This window comes from Cricetulus griseus, chromosome 5 (assembly GCF_003668045.3).
Source record: "Cricetulus griseus strain 17A/GY chromosome 5, alternate assembly CriGri-PICRH-1.0, whole genome shotgun sequence".
Taxonomy (NCBI): Eukaryota; Metazoa; Chordata; class Mammalia; order Rodentia; family Cricetidae; genus Cricetulus; species Cricetulus griseus.
Genome location: NC_048598.1, coordinates 131,999,390 through 132,022,301, shown reverse-complemented (window position 1 = coordinate 132,022,301; position 22,912 = coordinate 131,999,390). Strand labels below are relative to the sequence as shown.

The 22,912-nt window shown below is 42.4% G+C and overlaps 1 protein-coding gene across 1 annotated transcript; it reads left to right on the top strand.

The window, feature by feature from the left end:
• The first annotated feature begins 19,960 nt into the window (after positions 1–19,960).
• LOC100774652 (60S ribosomal protein L32) lies at positions 19,961–20,442 on the top strand. Its single transcript, XM_027418652.2, has one exon. It carries the CDS (start codon positions 19,985–19,987, stop codon positions 20,390–20,392), a length of 408 nt encoding a protein of 135 aa, XP_027274453.1. The 5' UTR covers positions 19,961–19,984; the 3' UTR covers positions 20,393–20,442.
• The last annotated feature ends 2,470 nt before the right edge of the window (positions 20,443–22,912 follow it).

Sequence of the window (22,912 nt, the reverse complement as noted above, 5' to 3'; positions counted from 1 at the left end):
AAAAAAAAAAAAAAGAAGAAGAAAAGCCGGCTAGAGGCTGGTGAAACCCACAGAAAGAGCTGACCTGAACATTGGGGAACACTTGCTCCCCAGATTGATAGCTGGGATACCAGCATGGGACTGATCCAGACCCCAGAACATGGGTTTCAGTGAGGAAACCTCAGAAATCTACGGGACCTCCTGTAGTAGTTCAGTACTTATCCCTAGCATAGGTGTGGACTTTGGGAGCCCATTCCACATAGAGGGATACTCCCTGAGCCAAGACACACGGGGGTGGGCCTAGGCCCTATCCCAAAGGATACAATAGACTCTGATGACATCCTATGGAAGGCCTCACCATCCAGGGGGAGAGCAAGGATATGAGATAGGTAGGTTTTAAGTTGTGGGGGGATGGTAGGGGAGGATGGGAGGGAGAGGGAAATGGGATTGTCATGTAAAACAATCTTGTTTCTAATTCAAATAAAAAAATCTGCAAAAAAAGAAAAAGAAAAGAAAAGCTGGCTAGAAACAAGCTAAGCTAAAGCTGTGTGTTTATAAGAATAAGACTCCATGTGTGATTATTTGGGAATTGGGTGGTGCCCCCCCCCATGAGCCAAAGAGTAAAATAGAACCAACTACACTCATGTTCAGTTCACTTTCTCCTTTTCACTCAGTCCCAGTCTATAACATGGACATTCTATAGTTGAAGTCTTCCCCATCTATTAACCTAATAAGACACACCCCTACAGGCAGGCCTGGAGGATGTTTCCTAGGTGACTTTAGATCGGTCAGGTGACAATATTAACATTACAGAGAGTGATAATGTGATAGGAAACATTTCACTTATAATGTCAAGGTGTAGTTGGAACTTTAGATTTTAAGTCAATTCTCACTTAGAAGGATTTTGGCACCATCCACCTTCAATCATAGCACTAAGAAGGCAGAAGCAGGTGGGTCTTTGTGAGTTCAAGGCCAGCCTGGTCTACAGAGCACATTCCACCACAGTCAGGGCTACACAGAGAACTCCTTCTTGAAGAAAACAAACAAAAGAAGGGTTTTGTTTCATTTTTTTTTTATATAAGATTGCTTTTAAAAAAATCTGGTGGCCTCATACATGCTAGGTCAGCCCTCTGTCCCTGAGTTGTTTCCCCAGCTCTATCTTTACTTTTTAGTTTTTGATAGGGACCCACTAACTTGCGTGGGCTCACCGTGAGCTTTCCCCGTAGCTCAGGCAGTCCCTGTAATCCTCCTGTCTCAGTTTCCCTAGCAGCCAGATTAGAGTGCTGTATCACCAGGCCCAAGAAGAGCCTGAACCCTTCAAGGAAGAGAGCCCTCTCTTACAGATCCCTCAGCTTCATTCTTCTCTGTGGGTTTTATGTTTTCCTGGATCAAACTTTCAATAAAACAAATTCGCCAGCAGCCTTCCTCTGTGGGTATCTGGAGAGAACAAAAGAATCATAAAAGAATTTTCCGTCCTTGTCTGAACAGGGCTGTAATCCCACAAAGTACAACTCCCTTTTATAGAGGGAGCCATGAAGGAATAGCCTTTATGATGAGGTTTCTTGGAATTTCTGCAATGCATGTGGATCTGAAGATGCCGAATGGATGCAAGTTATTAAAAAATCAAGACCATGGCAATAAAGATGCCACCGAGTTAAAAAAAAAAAAGAAACTGATAATGTGCAGAACTTTGTACTTCTCTGTGTGGCCTTTCATTTTAAAAGATAAATCTATTTTTTAAAGCTTTGACAAATAAAGTGGTGTCCCCCCCACTATCTGTGAGATGGGCAAAAAGAACAAAGGCATAAAATCAGTAATGTACACAGTGAGCTCATGGACTCCATGCTCAGATTGAAAACAAAGTCCTCTTAGGATGCCCCTGTTAAAAGTTTTTTTTTTCCCATATGATATATTCAAAGTTTTTTATGTCTATATTGCTAATTTTACTCTTTATAAATTTTCTTGTTTGGTTTTTTTTTCACTCACTGCTATTCTTTGCATGATGTTTTAATACTGTATGTGTATGGGATTTAGATAGCTTGAACGTTTCCTCTCTGATTCTGTCTCCCTGTCTCTCTTGTCTCTCTCTTCTTAAAACTCACACCACGGGGTTGGAGACACAACTCTGTGGTTAGGAGCACTTGCTGCTCTTGCAGAGGGCCCAGGCTCAGTTCCCAGCACTCAAACTGGGCAGCTCACAACAACCTGTAACTCCAGTTCCAGGGCATCTGATGCCCTCTTTTATGTCCTTCAAGCACCCCACACATGTGCAAGAGTGTGTGTGTGTGTGTGTGTGTGTGTGTGTGTGTGTTTATAAGAATAAGACTCCACGTGTGATTATTTGGGAATTGGAACACACACACACACACACACACACACACACACACACACACACCTTCTTTTAAAGTCAGCACACCTCTGAAGAACTAAGACCTGATCTCAGGAGAAACACTGGAAACCTAAAAGTCCAGCTAGATGAGAAACACCAGTTCCTCAGATAGGCTCATCTGTGCCAATTGGTGACTTTCCAAAAGGGTCTATTTTGGAAAACTGTTTCCTTTGTCTAAAATTAAACCCCAGTGTGTCTTAACTAGAAAGGGCTCCACCATTCTGTCTCTCACGGTTCTTTATAAATGGTCTTCCTTGACGGGAAGGGGCCTTCTGAGGGCCCGGGAAGAGCCAGCGAAATGATTTCACAGTTGAGTTCACAGTTTGTGCATCCTCCCCTCAAACATTTCCTTATCCTGAAATAAATTCTATATTGAAACATGAATTGTGTCAGAATCTTCCTTAAGAACAAATATTGTGACAGTTCAGATAGCTTATCGCAATTTACGTTGTCCACAAGTGTTGTTTTCTGATTTTGAGTAAAAGAAAAAAAATAACTATGGCATGGAGCCAATAATGTGCCCGGTGGTTGTGATGACCTGTTTGGTTCTTCACAGTCTGGTCTAGTGAAATGGTGGTGGATATTCAGTTCAGAAATGAAGGCAGACAGTCTCTGTGTATAATATTGTGTATTTTTCTGTACCAGCCAAAGTGCAAGGAACTCTTGGAAATAAATCTGATAGCACAGCGCTGTCTATAGACAACTTTGTGGAGATTCAGAGGCAAACAGGTACTAGACTGTTCCAGAAGCAGAGACCTCAGCTGCAGGCAGAGCACCAGCAGGGAAAGAAAGGAAGGCCGGGGATAATCCAGAGATGTCAGAACAAGTGCAGAGTTGCAAAGAGTTAGAAAGTCTTTTTTTATATATAACATCTAATATTCTTTCAATTTTACATTTAGAAATCAATAGCACCGTATTTTGCTTTTCAAATGCCTATGGCTTCCTTTGGTCACTGTCTTCTGCCTCCTAAGGACCAGGAGCTTAGAGGAGTGTTTATAGTATAACTAGTAATTACTGCTCTTCTCACTGGGCAGCTTGGCTCTGCGTGGGGCAGGTGACTGGGGTAGAAACAGATCCCCAATATCAGATGTGACTGGCCCATTTAATTAGTGGGGAAGGCTTAGTGCCTAATCCTTGGTTCCCCCCACCCCCAACCCCCAATGTGCTCTATTCCTTAGGGGGACCATTTAACTTCTTTATCTTGTAAACATTGACTTTGCTGTCTGTGTCCTTTGGCTAAGAAATGTTCTCTTCTCAAACATATCTAACCAGAACATCTGATTTTGGATGAATAGGACACGTGCCTTCTTTAGGGTACTTAATGCATGATAACACCAGCTGATTTCTCTTGTAACTTCTGGTTCTCTGGTTTGATGCTCCTACAGAGAGACCCAGGAAGCCTAAATGGAATACAGTCATTCTCACAAAAACAGCCAGGTCGGAATAACAGCAGGCAGCTGGGAGTCAGCTGGGGTGTGGGGAGACATACCATATGAAATGAAGAGCAGGCCATTCCAAACCCCAAACTGAAAGATATAAGGCCGGCATGAACACAGCAGTTAGCTTTGAATGAGGCTACTTCTCACCTGGACATTTTTATGTGGGATCCTCCAAGCTGAGTAACAGTCAGTATTCATAGGTACTTAAAATATTTCATCTTCATTAATCATGTCTGAAATGGATGATGTTGAGTAGATAGGTAATGTGTACAGTATCTGCAATTTAAATTTGTCTAATAACCACACTAAAAGAGTAAAAAGAAACTATGGAAATAAGTTTTAGAAATATATTCTATTTAATTCTATGATTACTTCAGCCCTAAAATCAAAATAAACATTATTAGTGAGACACGGGTTGGCGTAGTGTCACTATAGGGCATGTCACATATACATACATATGCCTGTGTGTGTGACCCTACCAATCCTGCTGGAAACAAAACAAAACCCTAACTAACCAAATAAATAAAAAAAAAAAAATAGAAAAGGGTGTTACCTTTTCACCAAACCTGAATTTAAAATAATGAGGCTGCGGGGTGGGCCTTGGGGAGATAGGCAGTTCTCAGAGAAGCCTAAGTAAGGGTTTTATGACTAAATGTTCTCACGCTCAACTTTTGTTGACCTTTCAGGGTAATGAGAACAATGTACAAGTGGCTCATTATCACATTAGGGGGGCTGGCACATGGGGTGGGGAAGGAACTCATCCTTTACTCTGGGGCAGACCAGTGGGACAACATAGTCACGTGTATTCTCTTTTTCTGGTTTGTCCTGAGACTCAGCCCAGAGGGCTTGGTCTGGGGACCAGGTCTGGATGTCTTTTGCCTTGGCTGAGAGATGATCCTGTTTGGAGTCCCTTGAGTGCTCCACATATTCTGGGGCTGTGATAAAACATGACTTTTGGCTTGTTATCCTAGCTTTGTTAGCCTAGCTTTTTCTCAACAGTTAAAAAAAGCAGAGTGGGCATTTAAAAATCCATTTGAAAAGTAATCCGAGAACAAGACCCTTTAGCAGGAGAGCTGTTTGCAGTTCTAGCTTAAGGGCCACCCTCAGAAGGCTGTTGAGACCAAGTGACAACTTTGGTTTTCTTATTGCTGCTGAGCAGAATTTTAATTTGTCAGGAGGTCTCAACATCCTGACAAATCAGGAGGATAGTCAGTTTGAAGCTAACTTATCTCATTAAAAATTTACAGTAAGAAATGTACCTCCACTTACAGGTAATTTAAAAAATTCCTATTATTCCTATTAAAAATTCCTATAAATAATTTTATAGAAATCTGGACTAGGTTGTGAGTTACGTAAGTGTATGAAGTAGGTGGGGGACGTGGACAACACGCTGATGAAGTACTGGGAAGACAGTGGTTGTGGTTGTTCTAATCATAAATAGGCAAATAATAAACTATAGTGAACGATTCAATAAAAAGAGAATAGAAATGTATCCTAACATGCTATGTAGATTATTGTTTAGAAAGCTTGATCAGAAGCATACAAATTATTCACATTATACTAAATGAAAAGAATATTAGCTTATTCTTAGCTCAGTTGTTGTGCAGCAGTTTCTTCCAAGATTGAAACAGTCCAACTTCTAGGGGAGCTCCTCAGGACAGAAGGTAAACAACTCAAAATAACATCAGGAAGTCCCTGAAACCAATCAGATTCACTAGGTCCCTCTCTCCCCAGGACTATATAAACAGTAAGACTGCTTGACTCTCAGATAAGTCAAGCTGCAAAGAAGGCTCTGAGGCCAGACCAGCTGATCTAAGTCTGGAAGATGTTCAGAATAACGGAAAAGGAAACTTGGAAAGGACACACTCTGACCTGCTGAGTTGCCTGGACGCTGTGCAGTGGGCTTTACGTTTCTGGCTTTTGTGAGCTGTCACCCATGCTGGGGCAGGCTTTGGTGATGTCTTTGAGTCATATCTGCTCCTGCAAGTAACCCCTCACCCATATTCCTGTAAGTAACCCCAATAAAATTCATTGACTCACCAAGTTGAACTTCGGTGATATCTGTATTATGGTCTCCCTATCTAGGTTGAGCAGGTATGTGTGTAGCGTCTCTCCAGGAAAGGTTTCCACACAGTACAAACTCTTTTTATTTGTTTGATTTTTTTTTTCAGACAGGGTATCACTGTGTAGCCTTGGTTGGCCTGGAACTCACTGTGTAAACTAGGCTGTGTTCAAACTCAAAGACATCTGTCTCCCGCCACCTCCCAAGTGCTGGGAATAAATATATCTACATTTCATAGAGAGGGGAAAAAAAGACCTAGGAAGATAGTGGCTATTTGGCTGTTTATATCAACCTGGTACAATACCAAATGCTGAGACAGAGAAAGTATTTTGTTTTTTGTTCATTGTAATCTCTGGAGTCTTAAGTTATTGTACCCATAATATAATTTATTTTATAGAAAATGGGAAAATCCAGTAATTAAAAAAGAAAAAGTTAGATTTATAAATAAGTTTGTGTATATTTTCACTTGACATAGTGTGAATGTTTTTTCATATTTCCGGTCAGCCTTCATACATCCACGTTGGGAGATATTCCATCATACTGTGAACCCTGAGTTTGCATTTGTGTTAATTAAATAAAATTAACCTTGGGTCAGGAGGCTGAGTTAGTAACTAGTTGATAGAAAGTTATTACAGAGTCTTAGAGTGCATCCAGGAGAGAGAGAGAGAGAGAGAGAGAGAGAGAGAGAGAGAGAGAGAGAGAGAGAGAGAGATGTAGGACGCAGTAGGGTGGGGTTTGGAGCGGTGCAGGTTTTCTGGTTTGGCGACGTGGAAGCATGGATCTTTCATGGACTCCAGCAAGGAGAAAGGGTTAGCTTGTTGCTATTCAGCGTCTCTGAGATCTCAGGTTTTCACCCCAGCCTTTGAATCTCAAGTCTTATTCATAATTAGAATGATAGAGATTTAGTTAAAGCTACCTTTAGCAGCAGTGACAGAGATGGTGTCCCTGTGCCTGCAGGAGCAGGATTGTTGTTAGGCAGCTGCTAGAGAGACCGGCCCAGAACTGCAGAGTTGCGATTGCTGGCTGAGATAGCAGTAGATTAAGGCAGAGTCACTGGACCAAAGTTAAAACAACACATTCACACATACATGATATATTATACTGTATTCCCATTTTCCCCTTCTTTGTTTGACACCAAAGTTGTTCTCATATTTCTGCTTGACTGATTAATTTTCTTACATGAATATCTTAAAAGTTTAAGTTACTACTTAAAAGTTTAAAAGTTACTACTTGAGAGGCTCAGCTGGTGAAGGCTCTGAACACCAAACATGAGGACCTGAGTGCCATCCCTGGGTCTCACATGGTGGTAGGCAAGAAGTAACTCTGCCCTCTCAATAAATGAATAAATAAATGTAATATAAATTGTACAATATTAGTACATGATGTTTATGGTAAGATAAGGATGGAAAAGAAGATCAATTTTTCCTTTGTAGCCTTCTGTTTTGTATCTAAGAGGCAGCCTCCAGTTTGATTTTTTTTTTTAAACCCAAGATTTGCTTACTTATGTTAGAACTTTATGTCAGTGGCTACATATACAGTGTGTTCTCTGGTGTTTCTTTCTCTCAGCATTGTATCTGTAAATTTCAGCCCATAAGCTGCAGGTATTGATTTCATTTGTCTACTTTTACAATGGGGATACATGGGAAATTTGTTTATTTAATCAACTCCCAACTGGGGTTTGGATTATTCCCATCATGAGGCTGTGGGCATTTTTGTGTAAGTCTTTGTGTTTCTTGGGGGAAATATGTAGGACTAGAAATGCTTGGTCAAAGGGCAGGTATATTTTAACTTCATAAGAAACTTCATTTTTTTCTATTTTTGTCAACCAGATATGAGAGTTGCAGCTGTCTCTTTAATTTTAGCCCCTTCAGTGCATGTGTAGAGGTATCTTTGTGGTCTTATTTTGCATTTCATTGATGACTAACAAGGTCAGACCTTTTTTTTTTTTTTTTTCTGGGACTGGGGATGTAGCTCCCATTGTGGTGTGCTTGCCTAGCATGAGGGAGGACCCTGAGTTTCTTGAGACTCTCAGGTGATCCCTAGTGCTGCACAAACCAGGTGTGGTAGTGGGATTCCTGCATTGGGGAGGTTGAGGTGGAAGGATCAGAAGTTCAAAGTCACTCTGCCTACACAGCAAGTTCAAAGCCAGCCTGGAGTTTGTGAGACTCTGTCTCAAAAAGAAACAAATGAATGTATTTTTTCTCTTGTATTTACTGTTTGTTTAACTTTCTTTCATGACATGATTGTCAAAAGGCGGGTTTTGTTTGTTTATGTTTTTGTTTTTCTAGCTGGGCTGAATTAACTTTGTGTCTTAGTCACTGTTTAGTCATGTCAAGATACAGGTTAGAGGGCTCTCTCTCTTTCTCTCTCTGTCTGTCTGTCTGTCTGTCTGTCTCTCTCCCTCTCTCTCTCTCTCTCTCTCTCTCTCTCTCTCTCTCTCTCTCTCACACACACACACACACACACACACACACACACACACACACAATAAAGATAGAACTTACTGTCTCGTACATGCCAGGCAAGTGTTCTATCACTGAGCAACACTCACAGCCTTCTTCTTACTTTTAATTTTGAGTCAGGCTCTTGCTAAGTTGCCCAGGGTGCCTTGAACTCATGCTGAAGTCCAGGCAGGCTTGAACTTGGAATCCTACTTCAGTCTCTTGAGTAGCTGAGATTCAGGCCTGCACCACCAGGACAGGCTCAGAAATAGACTAAGATTCACCATGTCCCCTCCTGCAAATCTCTGGTTTGAATCTAACACTTGCTTTCTGGGCTTCTTGGTTGGCTGGGATTTTGAATTCGTCTGTCTTTGTTTGGACTACTTAGGGCAAGACACATGGGAAAGAAACCATTAACTATTCCTACAGCTCTGCATCTTTAACTCATAACACTTGAGCGTCTCAGTCCATTGAGAACTTAGGATCCCATTCTAACCCAGAGTCATGGGAACTAAAGATACTTCAAATGACCTTTTTTTGAAACATTGGGATTGAGTCAAGAAGTAATATATCTGGGGATTGCCAAGTGACACCAACATTATTTATAGAAACTTAAGAGCTTTTGAAGAAAGGCTATGATTTATGTCTTAAGCACTCTGAGTATTCTAGAAGTTGAATAATGTTTCTCACACTATGGAAAAGCAGACAGTTAATAGTTTGAAGACTGGCTCCAGATCATGGACCGTTTTTTGAGTGGTCATGGTTTAGAGAATTCAGTCTAGATCTACATTGCTCCAATTTGAGTCCTGTCCTCGTCATTTGCTAGAACTATTAGATGGAGATAGTGATGATGAGTACTTATTGCAAAGCGTTGTGGTAAATATTAAACGATTAATCATAGAAGGCACAACAGTGAGTGCCTGGCATATAGCAAGTGCTGTGTAAAGGTGACTTATTATTAGTGTTATAATTTCATGAATGTCTATCAACTATGACGTATCCAGCTGTAACTAAGAGAAACTCACTTCAGATTAGCAAACAGAAAGGGAAGAAAGACATTGATATTTGTAACTGGCCATTTGGGACAGTTTAGATCTCACTTTCTTCTGCATTGATGCTTCAGATGGCTCTTCCACATGGTGACATGATGGCCTTTAGCTGTTTCAGTTCACATCGTATCAGTCAAGTCACCAAGTGGCTCAGAGTCCCAACTTCTTACGTTCTTACATTTTTTTCTGGTTATTACTTTCCTTGGCCTAGTTCAGTTTGTGCCATGAGTCTACGAGAACTGTAAGATCTAAAATATTAGAAGGGAAGGCATGTGTGGAGATAGAGAGAGTAGCTGTCTCTGTCATGTGACTAGTAGCTAATTGAGACAGGTATTTTCTTTTCTTTTCTTTTTCTTTTTTTTTTTTTCAATGGTGGAGCTCTTAGGAAAATATGTCCCAGAAGGATAGAAGAATATTTCTTACAAAAGAATTTCTGTCCTATGGAGCAAGCATAGGTAGGTGGTAACCTTATAAAAACCACGGGTGGGGGCTCTTAAAAGCTGGTTTCCCAACAACAGGATCTAGTGGGTTAGAAATGGTCACCATCTCTTTGGTATTGATTACTATAACAGAAAACCCGAGTCTGGGTAATTTATAAAGAACAGCCCAAAGGTTGAAGGGCAAGAGAAAGAGAGCAAGAAAAATGTTTTCCTCTGTCAGGGCCGTTAAAAGGGCATTAATCTTTTCTTGAGAGATGAGCACCATGGCCTAAACACCTCCTGCCGAGTCCTGCCTCCCAGTGCTGTTATGTAGGGATTAAATTTCTAATGTATGGATTTCTGGGGGATACATTTGAACCACAGGAGAAACATTTCATAAAAATGCCTTTATGAAATTAGATGACATAAAGCAGAACAGCCAAATCTATCACCAGTAAGAAGTGGTCTAAATGAGAAAAGCTAGCTCCAGTGGTCATGGTGGGGGGCACCTGTAATGTGGGGGAGTGGGGTTGGGAGGCATTGACGTTTGCCCAAGCTACACGAGAAGGTGAGTGGGGGTGCCCCTTCTATTGCATCATCTGTTCTGTTCCTCTGCAGGGAACTATGTGGCTCTTTGTTTAATGTGATGGAATGATCAGGATGGTGGATGTTTTTGTTTGTGCCCTTAATGCTTGCCAGGTTTTGAGAGATGTTTGGAAGAAATTAGTTGATTCGAAGTGTGGACCTAGCAGGCAGATGGCTAGGTCATGGAAACTTGTTGGAAAGATAGGATTTATTGAGCTGCTTTCTTATAGCAAGAGCTTTCTTGGGGTTAAGGGACTTAAAGAGACAAATTTATTGGATCCCAGAGACTCACAAGACTGCTTTCTTATTGCTGAACACATTCATCTTGAAACTGTAGAGTGAAAACCCAAGAGTTGGAGATAAGGTCAAGAGAGTGTGGGGATTCATCCGAATTGGGCCCTAACGTGAGTGTTTCTGAACACAGATTGTGGTTGGGAGCAGAAGGATAGACAGGTCAGGCCTACATGAGTCCACAGGTAGCTGAATACTTCTAATATTCATTGCTGAACTATTCTGAACTCCCTTGACCTCAGGACTTGAAGAACTGTGTGTATATTCCTGAGACATAAAACCTTATTTGCAGACCATGCTCACAAATTTTGTGGGGGAAAAAGTGACTTTGTTGTACAGGATTATCTTCTGAGCCAAACTGCCACTGTCTTCACGAGTTTGGCTGTGCCTGTTGACTGTTTATATTCCTTCATATGAGGTGTGGGTAAGGTCATGAGACCCACACCTCCAGCCTCTCCTAACAAGTTGTAAATAATATTATTCTGATTTCATATGGACTTGGGGCTTAGGGGAAAGGGCTAGAGGATCTAGGTGGGAAGGACTAGGGGAGGGGCTCCATTTATGCAGCTAGGGGAAAACTATCTTACTCACTGGGTAATATACATGCTTTGTAGTGTGGCCTTTGAGGGGACACCTACAGTCTTATATGTAACCCCTCATATATGCTCAATAAACTCATTGGTTCCCTGAAGAGAACTTTGGTGAGATCACATCTCGGTTTGTCCTTGGGGCCTTAGAAGGAAGGATAGACTTTCTTTACATACTTCTCAGGAAGGAATTTTAGCAACCACATCCTAACTTAAAATTTTGCAGCCATCTGTTGAAATGTACTCAAGGTGTAGCTCAATAGTCAGCCATCTGTCCTCAGAATACCTATGCTTAAAGGAGGAAACTCAATAATAGAGTTGAGTTGAGCCCACATGGAAAACTGGGAGTAATTTCCAAGCATGGTTTGGAAGTCACTGCTAGTCAAACACTGGTCCATAGAAGCATCACAAACACCATGTAGGAATTTGTAAGAAGTGATTCATGCTCTTTTCCCCCAGAGCCATAGATTAAGACCATTTTAACAAGATCTCCACCTAGATTCAATGCACATAAAAGTTTTAGAAACATTGACAATTTTATTTTCCTTTCCTGTCTCTCCAGTGGACATCTGGAATGATGATTAGAAGTAGATTTTTGTGTCTTACCCAGACTTTCTGAATTGGAACCTTAAGAGGGCCAGGATTCTGAGTGCTTAGTAATCCCCAGGGGATTCTGCTGAGGGGTCTGATTGACTTTTCATATTAGACTCTCCAGTTGGTCTCTTAAACACGAATTCCCACTGATTTGATTAAAAGTCATTAATGATTAGCTCCAGATTCTGGCATGCCTTTTTATCCATTTAAAATTGATATTGCTGTTTTATATTTTACTGTCAACATGAGAGAGAGAGAGAGAGAGAGAGAGAGAGAGAGAGAGAGAGAGAGAGAGAGAGAGGAGAAAGAATAGTTGCTCTTGACTGGCTGGGTTCATGTGGAAGCCAGTTGTTGATATTGATATATCTTTTTTAATCCTTTCTTCATCTTACTCTTTTTTTTTTGAGACAGGGTTTCACTGTGTAGTCCTGACTGTCCTGGAGCTTTCTCTGTAGACCAGGCTGGCCTTGAACTCACAGAAATCTTCCTGCCTCTGCCTCCCAAGTGCTGGAATTAAAGACGTGTGCTACCACATCCTATCCTACTCTTAAAAGTCACACCTGAGATTTAAGTCCAGAGGGCATTGGGTCCCTGGAGATGAAGTTGACAGTGGCTATGAATTGCCATGTAGTTACTAGCTACTGAGAACTGAACCTGGATGTGTTGCAAGAACAGCCAATGCTCTTAACCATTGAGCCATCTCTCCAACTTCTCCATCTTATTTTTTGAGACCTGGTTAACAGAAAATAGTTTACTAGTACTATCAGTAAAAACTTTTATTAGTGTGACCCCTCAGTTGCTCCTCTTTCCCATTCAGAGATTTCTGACATTGGGATCACTAAAGGAAAAAAGAAATTGAGCAGCTTTAGCTATCTCAAAACTTCTTTGCTCACAGTTGTATGGTTATGTGTATTACTTTTGCTTCGAGGGTTTAAGGGAGGCACAAACTGTTGAAAGTCATTACAAATTAATGGTACAGTAGCTTTAGCAAACTGCTAAAGACACTTAACAATGCAGATCCCTGACTTGGCGTTGGGAAGGTAGACCATGGCCATAGTGAATGCGTCAGGATCAACTTGGTTGAGATTTGAGTTTAGCACAGAAAACAGGGAACTGAGTATGATACAGAGCAGGACAGTTGAGAACGAGGAACTACATCCAGGCTGAGAAGAGGGTGAGAGCGATGGGTACTTGTGCACTATATCTGCGCTCATATATTGTTTATGATCTGATAAAGCTTGCCTGGAGATCAGAATGCAAAGCTATCCACAACCATAGGAGCTGGGCAGTGGTGGCCATGTCTTTAATTCTAGAACTCAGGAGACAGAGGCAGATGGATTTCTGTGAGTTCAAGGCCATGGCCTAAAAGAGAAACAGAGCTCATGCCTTTAATCCCAGCACTAGAGAGAATATAAGGAGCTCAATGCAGTCTCAGGAGCAGTCTGAGATTTGGTGAGGAGCAGTGCAGACTTGAGATGGCAATCTGAGGTTTGGTAGATCACCCCTTCGGTCTGAGCATTGGTAGAGGTGAGAACTATCTAGTGACTGACTGCTTTGCTTCTCTGATCTTCAGCTTGAACCTCTGGCTTTTTTTTTTTGTTAGTGCTACATATTTCTAACTTGGTGACAGGGCAACAAATAAACCAAATGTGAGGCTTAAGACTTGCAAAATAAGTTAAGGCCATTGTTTGGAGATAATCTAATAATTGGATGGGGAATTTTCACTTCATCATTTGGGGGGAATTGAAAATCTTTAGGGAGTGGTATGGCCAGCCTTCTGTATTGGAAGATTTGTATGGTAAAAGGGCGTTAGGGTTGGGAGGACTTGAGGAATGGGTGGTATGGGGGAGATCGTGGAGCAACATTAGTGGGAATGGAAAAGGGGAAACAGATGCAAGATTTGAGGATTTGAACAATGATGGTGGCGGCCGGTATCATAGAATAAAAAAAAAGGTGGAAATGTTGGGAAGTTTAAATGTATAGGATCCAATCTCGAGGATCTTAACGGCTAAGGGTTATCCTGGATGAATGGGGAGAAAAAGTAAAGCTGTTAATAGAGATTATAAAGTCAGCTAAAACTTTGTTGATTTTAGAAAATCGTGGGTGGAAATATTTAGATTCCAGCTGCAGACAGTGAACCCAGGGCTGTGGCATTTTCTACCCAAAGAGTGATAACTGAAGTCACAGAAGGTGAGGACAACCACGAAGGAGAAAGTGCAAGGGCAACTCAGAACAGGGATGAGCTGGCTACCATAGACATGGCAAAGGCACGAGCAAGGATCTCCAAGGAAACCAAAGAACAGGAAGGTGGGAAAGGAAGGCACTGCAACGGTTCGAACGTGAGTTGGAGCCTTCTGGGGTGAGGCCGGTAAGTGATGTGTGTAATAGTAAAACTGAGAGGGAACGAGTGCAAGAAAAGGCTGTTGGAGGGAAAGACAATCCAATGCTTTCCTGTGACTGTGGGGGAAACGGTGTGAGGTCAATGGGAACTGTGGCTGGCACACAAGGCCACCGAGCAACAATGCCCTCAATGAGTTAGCAACTTAGTGAGTAAAGAAGTACTTCAGTTGTAAGCCAGAGAATGAAGACTCTGGACTGGTGGGAAGACAGAAAGAGCGAAGAGGAAAATTGAAAGAAAAGGGAAACTAGAACTACAGAATTGCTTCTTAAAAACTTGTGTGCATGCCTGTGTATGTGTACATATGTGTGCATGCAGAGAGAGGCCAGGAGTCAACATTAGGTGTCTTCCACAGTCATTCTTCACCTTTTAAAACGTTTTTAAAAATACTTACTTCATTCTTATTTCCTTTTTTGTCATTGTTGTTTTGAGACAGGATCTCACTTCAGCCTGGTTGGTCTGGAACTTGCTGTGTAGACCAGGCTGGTGTCGATAAATGTCCTTGCCTCTGCCTCCTGGTGCTGGGATTAAAGGTATGCACCACCATACCTATTTTTTAAGTTATAATTATCATTTTATTTAGTGTGTGTGCATGTGTGCATATGCCATAGTTATAACTGTCATTTTATTTAGTGTGTATGTACATGCACATATGCCATAGCATTCATGTGGAAATCAGAAGACAATTATTGGCAGTCCATTTTCTTCATCTGCCACGTGAGTCATGGGAATTGAACTCAGGCTGTCAGGCATGGTAGCATGCATTTGTACCCATTGGGTCATCTTGCTGGCTTTTTCCACTACATATTTTGAGGCTGTGTCTCTCACTGAACCTGGACCTCACCCATTATTCTAGGCTAACTGGCCATCAAGCCTCAAAGATTCTCCTGTCTGGTTCTCCAGCACTAGGATTAAAGGCATATACCACTGCACCCTGCTTTTATGTGGGTGCTGGGGAACTGAACTCAGGTCCAGCACTCTACTGGGCGATTTCTTCAGCCTTCTTTTTCTATTTTTAATGGGATGACATATTATTAAGATGACAGCTATTCAAGATGACAGAGAAGATGGACATAACGGGTGAAGGAAAAATTGATACAATTATAATTTGGGTAGTTTATGGGGAATGGAGATTGAGTGGTCAGGAGGACATGGGATAGGATACTAGTCAAACCCAAAGCTTCGGTTTTTCCTCCCGAGACTGGCTGGCTTCAGGGACAGTCACTTTCTGCTCTCAAGGATTTCAAGCTAGTAAAGGAGATCAAAAGTCCATCAAGTAATGATGTCACAGAGGGATCCTCCCCCTCCACCATACAGACCCTTCCACATCCCTAAACACTGTAGTCTTTCTACATCAGCATCCAAAGCTGTGAGTTCCATTTTTTAAGGATTTTATTTATTTATTATGTATACAGTCTTCTGCCTGCATGCCAGCAGAGGGTACCAGATCTCATTCAAGGTGGTTGTGAGCCACCATGTGGTTGCTGGGAATTAAACTCAGGACCTCTGAAAGAGCAGTCAGTGCTCTTAATCCCTGAGCCATCTCTCCATCCCCGTGAGTTCCATTTTTAAGATGTGTCATTCTCTTCTGAGAGAATGACAGTTTTCATTAAAGGCAGATGCTCGTCTCCACCTTGGTGCTGTTGTGAGCTGCCCCATTTTTTTTTACTGCCCTCCTCCCCGCCCAGTTGGTGTTATAAGGAAACATGAGCTGTGGTAGGAAGAATGAATTGAACTGAATTTCTCTGGGTTGGTGATTGTTTTGGGAACAGGGAAGCAGTTTACCTAGGCTTTAGTTCTATTTCTGCAAATTGAGGATAGTAGCTACTTAAGAAGGTGGTCCTGAGCAAAATGGGAGGAAATGACTACACGGAGCAGTCTCTCACTCCAGTGAGGACTCCAGAAATGTGTGGGAAGATCTGGTGATTTCCAAGGCAGCAGAGACTACATCTCCTGAGCTTGCCTCCTGGGGGAAGGGTTTGTGTCTGTCTAACTGTCTTAGAGATGTCTTTCCTAAAGATGTTAGTCTCTAACTTCATCGCTTTCACCCTCAGCATCTGTTACTAATGCCCTTCCACTTTGGGTACCATTCTCTCTCCATGCACTTACTGATCCAGGCTGCGCAATCTGCAGCTGTTATCACTTGTGTGCAAAGATGTTCATAATGAACTTTCTGGCCTTCCAAGAAACACTTTGGTTTTAGAAGAGGATTATAGCCAGAGGGTACTGCTCAACACTGGGACCAAAATGCTCTTAATATTTATTTATTTATTATATATACAGTATTCTGCCAAAATGCTCTTAGTAGGTGGAATTTTCTCATCAGTCTCTTGATCATAAAAGTACAGTCACTGTTATAAACATAGGCCAAATTTGCAAATGTGCTTCCAGGCCATATATCTTTGACAGCATATGAGAGATGCAGATTTTAAGATCTCACTGAAGGCTTCTGAACATATACATTGACAAGATCCTGGGGTGACTTACATGTACATGAAAATCTGAAAGGAAACGTTTTTGGGGAAACAGCTGTTCCATAAGATGGATGTAATACGAAAATTTGCAGAGCACCAAGAACATGCAGATGTGTATGCAAGTGGTCATTCAGTAAATACTCAGTAAGTCCCAAGTAGGAAGAAAAGGTCCTTTCTCTAGGGCCAATGATGCACAATGCGGAGAAAGAGAAAGAAGAAACAAGACATCGCTCTGCTGAGCTTACAAAGGAGGACTTTATTCTTGCTGGTGTGTGCACATTTTTTTTTTTTTGGCCAGAGGAAAGGAAAAGAATGAAGGGATGAGAAGGAATGGATATGCCTGGCCAGGAAGAGCCTGCAAATGCAGGATGGAAAAACAAGGTGCTGCGGGATGAAGAAGCCTTGAGGTGGTAGAAGAAGAAACAAACAATGGGTAAAGTCTCTTAAGATGTACAACACGAAATAATTTGGATGAGGGGAAAACTGCATCTCTCCAGATTGGCAGGAAGATCTGAGTGTGTGCTTCATGGAGAGAGGCATCCAAACTCAGGGGATTTAGCACAAGGCTGGCTTAAAAGGTTTCCTGTCCTGACGGAACATGGTGAGCTTGCGTTTTTGAATTTCCACTCAAGGGCATCTTTGTACAGAAGAGCAACAAGGCTTGGCTTTGTGCCCAGCTGACTGGAATGAGAGGCAGGCAGGTGGCCAAAACAGGGACTGTGGAGTTGTGTGGAGGTGTCAGTAAGCGGGCAGGAGAAGGACTTGCCCCCAACAACAGGCCCTTCTTGGGGTCCAGATGACTGGGTTAAGTGTACTGTTAATCATGACCACACAAACTGAACAGACTAAATGGTGCCCTTCTGTTCCACATCGTTCAGGTGGGGTGCTTGCCAGCCCTGGGGTTAGTTTGGGACATGTGGCTTTTCTAGGAAGCCCGTTGAACAGATAGTGAAGCTTGGCGCTCAGCATCAGGGAGAGGCAAAAGCAGGCATTCTAGTTTCTTTCTGTCCTGCCTCAACCAATGTTAGTAAACATCCCAAGAAAAGAATAAAAGGAGATGGGGAAGGTAGAGGAGGGTAGAGGGGCGACAGGGAGGCTGAGAGAGACTCTCTTACCCAGTAAGGCAGGCATCTAATTTTTGGATTCTCCACGTTTCTTCACAAAATGAGTCTTGCCTCTCTCAGAAATCATGGGTTGGGTTTAGCATCAGTTCTGAAAACAACTGAGTCTTAAATCAAGATGGAAACTTAGAAGCCATAAAAAACCATTCCTTTTCTCTTCCAGGCAAAAAAAGGCTAGTTAAGATTCTTCTGAAGAACACAGCTTTTTAACAGTATTCCAGTAAGAAAACTCAGGTTTCCTTATTTCTAAGGCTTCAAACCTGCTGGAGATTACACGCCTGTGTTTGACACTAACTTGCATGTCAGTTGCTTTTTTAAACTTATGTTTTTAAAACTTATTGTGTATGCCTGTGAGTATGTGTGTGGGTACATGAGTGCCATGGAGGCCAGAGGACAACTTAAAGGAATACATTCTTTCCTTTCACCATGAGAGTCCTGGGGAATCAAACTCTGGTTGTTAGTCGGGCTTTGTGATAAGTGCCTTTGCTGACCCTCAGTGCCTAGGCCAGGCAAGTGTTGTAACGGTTGGCAATTCTGAGTTTGACTTTCCCCTGTCCTGGAGAGATGTGCATTTCACTCATGTTTTAAATTTTGTCTTGCCTCGTTTTTATTGGCTGCATTAATACCAGTGAACTCAGCAAAGTTCACTGTTGTAAGATTTTTTTTTAGTGTCCTGAAAAGAATGCAAAGGGCTTTGGAGTCCCGCAGCCCGGCTCAAGCATGTCACTTACTCATGCTGTAGCTCTGGGCAAGGCTCCTCAATTGTTCCAAGATGGTTTTCTTTATAAGAAGTTCTACCTACTTTAGATGACTGTTGGATAATCACGAGAAATAATGTTTCAAATCACTTAGAAGAGAGTTCTCTGGATGATCACAGCGCAATAAATGGCTTGTCTATCACCAGAAACTAAGTGCTTGTCAGAGCATGGTGGATTGTTGGAACAGTGAGCTCACAGTTACATATATGTATCTGTCAGGCACTGGGGACGGCTCAGTCAGTAAAACGTTTGCCTTGCAAGTTCAGGGACCTGAGCTGGATTCCCACAGTCCACACAAAGGTGCCAGCCACAGTGGGGTGCCCTGGGGACTGGAGAATCAGGGATAGAAGGATCTCTGTGACTCGGTGGACAGCCAGTGTAGCATAGTTGGTGAGTTTCAGGGCAGTGAGAGATACTGTTTCAAAGAGGTATGAGGATGACACGGGGTTCTTCTGGCCACCCCATGCTCACATACGTACACATAAAACTTGTCACCTGTCTTTTCTGCCCTGAAAGAGTGATTATATATATGCCAATCAGGAAACCTGGCAACTTAGTAACCCATTCTCTTTTTAGTTGCCCAAGATGCTAAAAGAAAGAATGCTACTAGGTGGAAGGTAGCCCTGACTCCTATTATAGCGAAGAAGACAAGTTCCCAGTTTGAGAAAAGCCCAGAGAATTCCAGCTGTGCACAGGACCTGACCCATTTTATCACATGATCCCATCATATCCCATGGCAAAGGCAAAGGACTCCCTCTGTGTGTGGCTGGAAGTGTCTCTTGGGATTAACCAGTCCACCCTGGCCTACAGCTCCCAGAGAAATACCCAACTACTTATGTTGGCTGACAAGTGGCGAACAAGACACAGAAAGAGAAGCAGCCAGGCTGCTGGTAAGTTGCGTGTCCTGCTCAACCGCCATCTTTCCTTTGAATAAGAGTTCATGCTGTCACCATCTTGGTGCAGAATGAGCAGTCTCAGCTTTCAACTGCACAGGGTATAGATTCTATTGAGTTATGTCTTGTCTCTTGCCTTAAGACAGATATTCCACATCATGGGAGTCTGGACTGGGTCTCCTGGCTTATGGGAAGACATGTACCACTGTGTCATCATACAGGCTAGGTTGTAAGTCCTGGGAGCGTGGACTCCGTTGAGGGAAGCTGTCAGGAACAACTACAGTAATAGTTGTAAAGTTTCCACATCATCAAACTCATTCTAGGTTTCAGATCTGTGACTTAAGCTATCTCGAAAAAGACAGAGGGTAAAGAATGTGCAGCTACGCTGAGTTAAATATACACAGCTCCATTTTCTGTACATGAAAATAAAAGGATTCCTAAAAGTAGTTTATCGCCACTTCCTTGGCGCTACCTGTGAGGTGGCTGCCATCTCTTTTGCAGCATCATGGCTGCCCTCCACCCTCTGGTGAAACCCAAGATTGTCAAAAAGAGGACCAAGAAGTTCATCCAGTGCCAGTCAGACCGATATGTCAAAATTAAGCGAAACTGGCGGAAACCCAGAGGTATTGACAACAGGGTGCAGAGAAGATTCAAGGCCCAGATCCTGATGCCCAACATTGGTTATGGGAGCAACAAGAAAACCAAGCACATGCTGCCTAGTGGCTTCTGGAAGTTTCTGGTTCACAATGTCAAGGATCTGGAAGTGCTGCTGATGTGCAACAAATCTTACTGTGCTGAGATTGTTCACAATGTTTCCTCCAAGAATGGAAAAGCCATTGTAGAAAGAGCAGCACAGCTGGCCATCAGAATCACCAATCCCAACGCCAGGCTTCACAGCGAAGAAAATGAGTAGATGTCTGGTGTGCATGTTTTATTTGTGTTTAAATAAAACCATAAAAGCTGAAAAAAAGTAGTTTATCATCTTGGCCCCTCCAAAAAATGGGGTGAACTTCTGACTGCAAGGTAAAATTTAAAATACTGAAATGAATATTTCTCATGGTGTCTTCTTCTACCTTTCTTTCCCTAGATCGTCTTGGGGGCCACTGGCCTCCTGGCTGGCTCTTGTACCATCTCAGGAGCTGTTCTCCTGTCTGGAGGCCCACCCACATGATGTGAGCAGCAGCCTTCTCACAGTGAGGAGGCATCGGTTTTTCCTTTCATGCACCATTCATTCTCCATGTGTTTTAGAGTTTAGCTTCTTGTTTCCCAAGGAAGTCCCTTGTGTGGTCCTGATGTGAGTAGGTTGGCAGTAAATTTTAAGTGATAAGGTAACTCCACAGGAGCAGCTGCTTTCTACAAAGAAGAGGGAACAAAGGTGATTTAATTGCCTGCTTTTATTTTTCAAAGAAAAGCCTATTCACTTTTTAAATTTTGCATAAGGTGGGGGACTTGGGCTTCATCCATATTGATAAGTGGTAACGGAAGCTATTCATGTGAGGCAACTGGGAAATGACTTCTTGTGACCACAGTAGGCAGAAACATGCTAATGTGATATTGAACAGTCTGGATTTCTGTTTTTTTCTGCTTCCTGTGGTTGGTCTCGCTGTCCACAGAGCCTCACAAATGAGCTTCAGAATACTGATGAACAGGAGCATTAGTATTCAGAGGAAAACCCCGATCTGTTGGTCTTGGAATGATGGTGTGAAGAGGATGTAAAGTAAATAATTAGAATGTAATCCAATGTTAGCAGCTGTGGCCTGGCTTCCAGTGAAGTGCATTGAGGGACATACCATTTCTTCATCCCGCCAACAAGCACTTGTAGCACACAGCACACACATCAGACGCTGTGCCTCAGCCCGTATGCCACTGAGGCATTCTCAGGAAAGGAAAGGAAGGGTTCACCCCGTAGAAATAAACAAATCACATTTCCTGTTGTTTGCATTGTACCAGACTTGGATACTGTGTCTTTGTAAAACAATCCCTCTTTCTGTGTATTTCTTGTTGTCTTAACATGCATGGAGGAGATACTGAATACTCTCTTTTGTGATCTTATATCAATGCCTTCAAAACCTAGGCTGCTCAGACTAAGTGCTTGCCCATCTAACTCCAAAAGGTCAATGTATCCAGAGAGCTCTCATGTGTTAATCTTAAGACCAACAGACCCAATTCAGGGTTATTTTAACCACCATCAAAGCTCAATTTTAATGGAATTGAGATGTTCAGATTTCAGAAGCAAGTTTGTTTAACAGCCTAGGTGGCATCCAATACTTAAGGGAACACACAGAATTGCCTACAGAAGACAAGCAAGAGAAGGAGATAATTATTTTCTGTGCTCGGAGAGTAGGGGTGAGGGAGTGGAGCTCAGCCTCTTATTTGTACAACATTAGGCAGTCAGCACCCTTGTGGAATGGAGACCACCGGCTGCGTTGTGCCTAGTGTGAAGTGTAACTGATTTATGTTTAACAGAGTCATGCAACCTGTGATCAACACAAGACAAAATAGCAAGGATTAAACACTATTAGCTCTCAGACATGGTGTCTTAGAAAGTGTTATCAGTACTGCGGTGGTTTTCTGTTTCTGCTGTCATGGGGATTGTACCAGCCTGGATTTCAGGAGGCCTCGTTGACCTATTAGTCGAGCATCTTCCTGCCAGCCTTGATTCATTTGTGCTTGCTCAGAAGCATTCCACAACTGCTGGCTGAAAGGAAAGCACACAGTGGGTGGCCCACAGGTGGGACCCCACCTATCAATCTCTTACTTCTAGAAAGCTGAAGATACCTTCAGATGATTTTTTTTTCTTCTTCTTCTTCAGTTGCTTGAGCTTGGGAGAGGCTCAATCTTGGGATTGTTCTATGATGGGGACCATTCTGAAGTAATCTGAACATCTTCTGCAGGCAGATATGTGAGGATGGAGAGGGTGCAGCATGATGCAGACAACCTGAGTGGAGCTTACCAGAGTCTTCATCCTCAGGATGGCTTTGAGATGCACCATCACAAGCAGGTTTACAGGTGGGTAGCTTAGGGATTGCTCATGTCCAAAGGACAGTGTGTGTGTGTGTGTGTGTGTGTGTGTGTGTGTGTGTGTGTGTGTGTGTGTGTGATTTTTGTCATGGCAAGGAATAAAAATAAACATGGCCACCAATACAAGAGTGCATGTCCTTCTTCATAGTCAACCAAAACATCTTCCTGCCCTTTTCTCCCTCAAGCCAGGCTGTTGGTTTGACTAAGCAGAGGAGAAGTTCTTGTAAGGTGGGTGATCTGATTTGTTGGGAAATGGGGGTCTTAGAAGGATATTGGGGAAACATGGATGTGGGATGGAATATTGAGAGTGAACAGACCTAAAGGTCTTCCTCCACACTCTCCAGAGATGGTAAAGGGAGTCCAGTGGTCATTTGCAATGACCTGGCTTGTCCAGAAACACCAAATCCCTGGG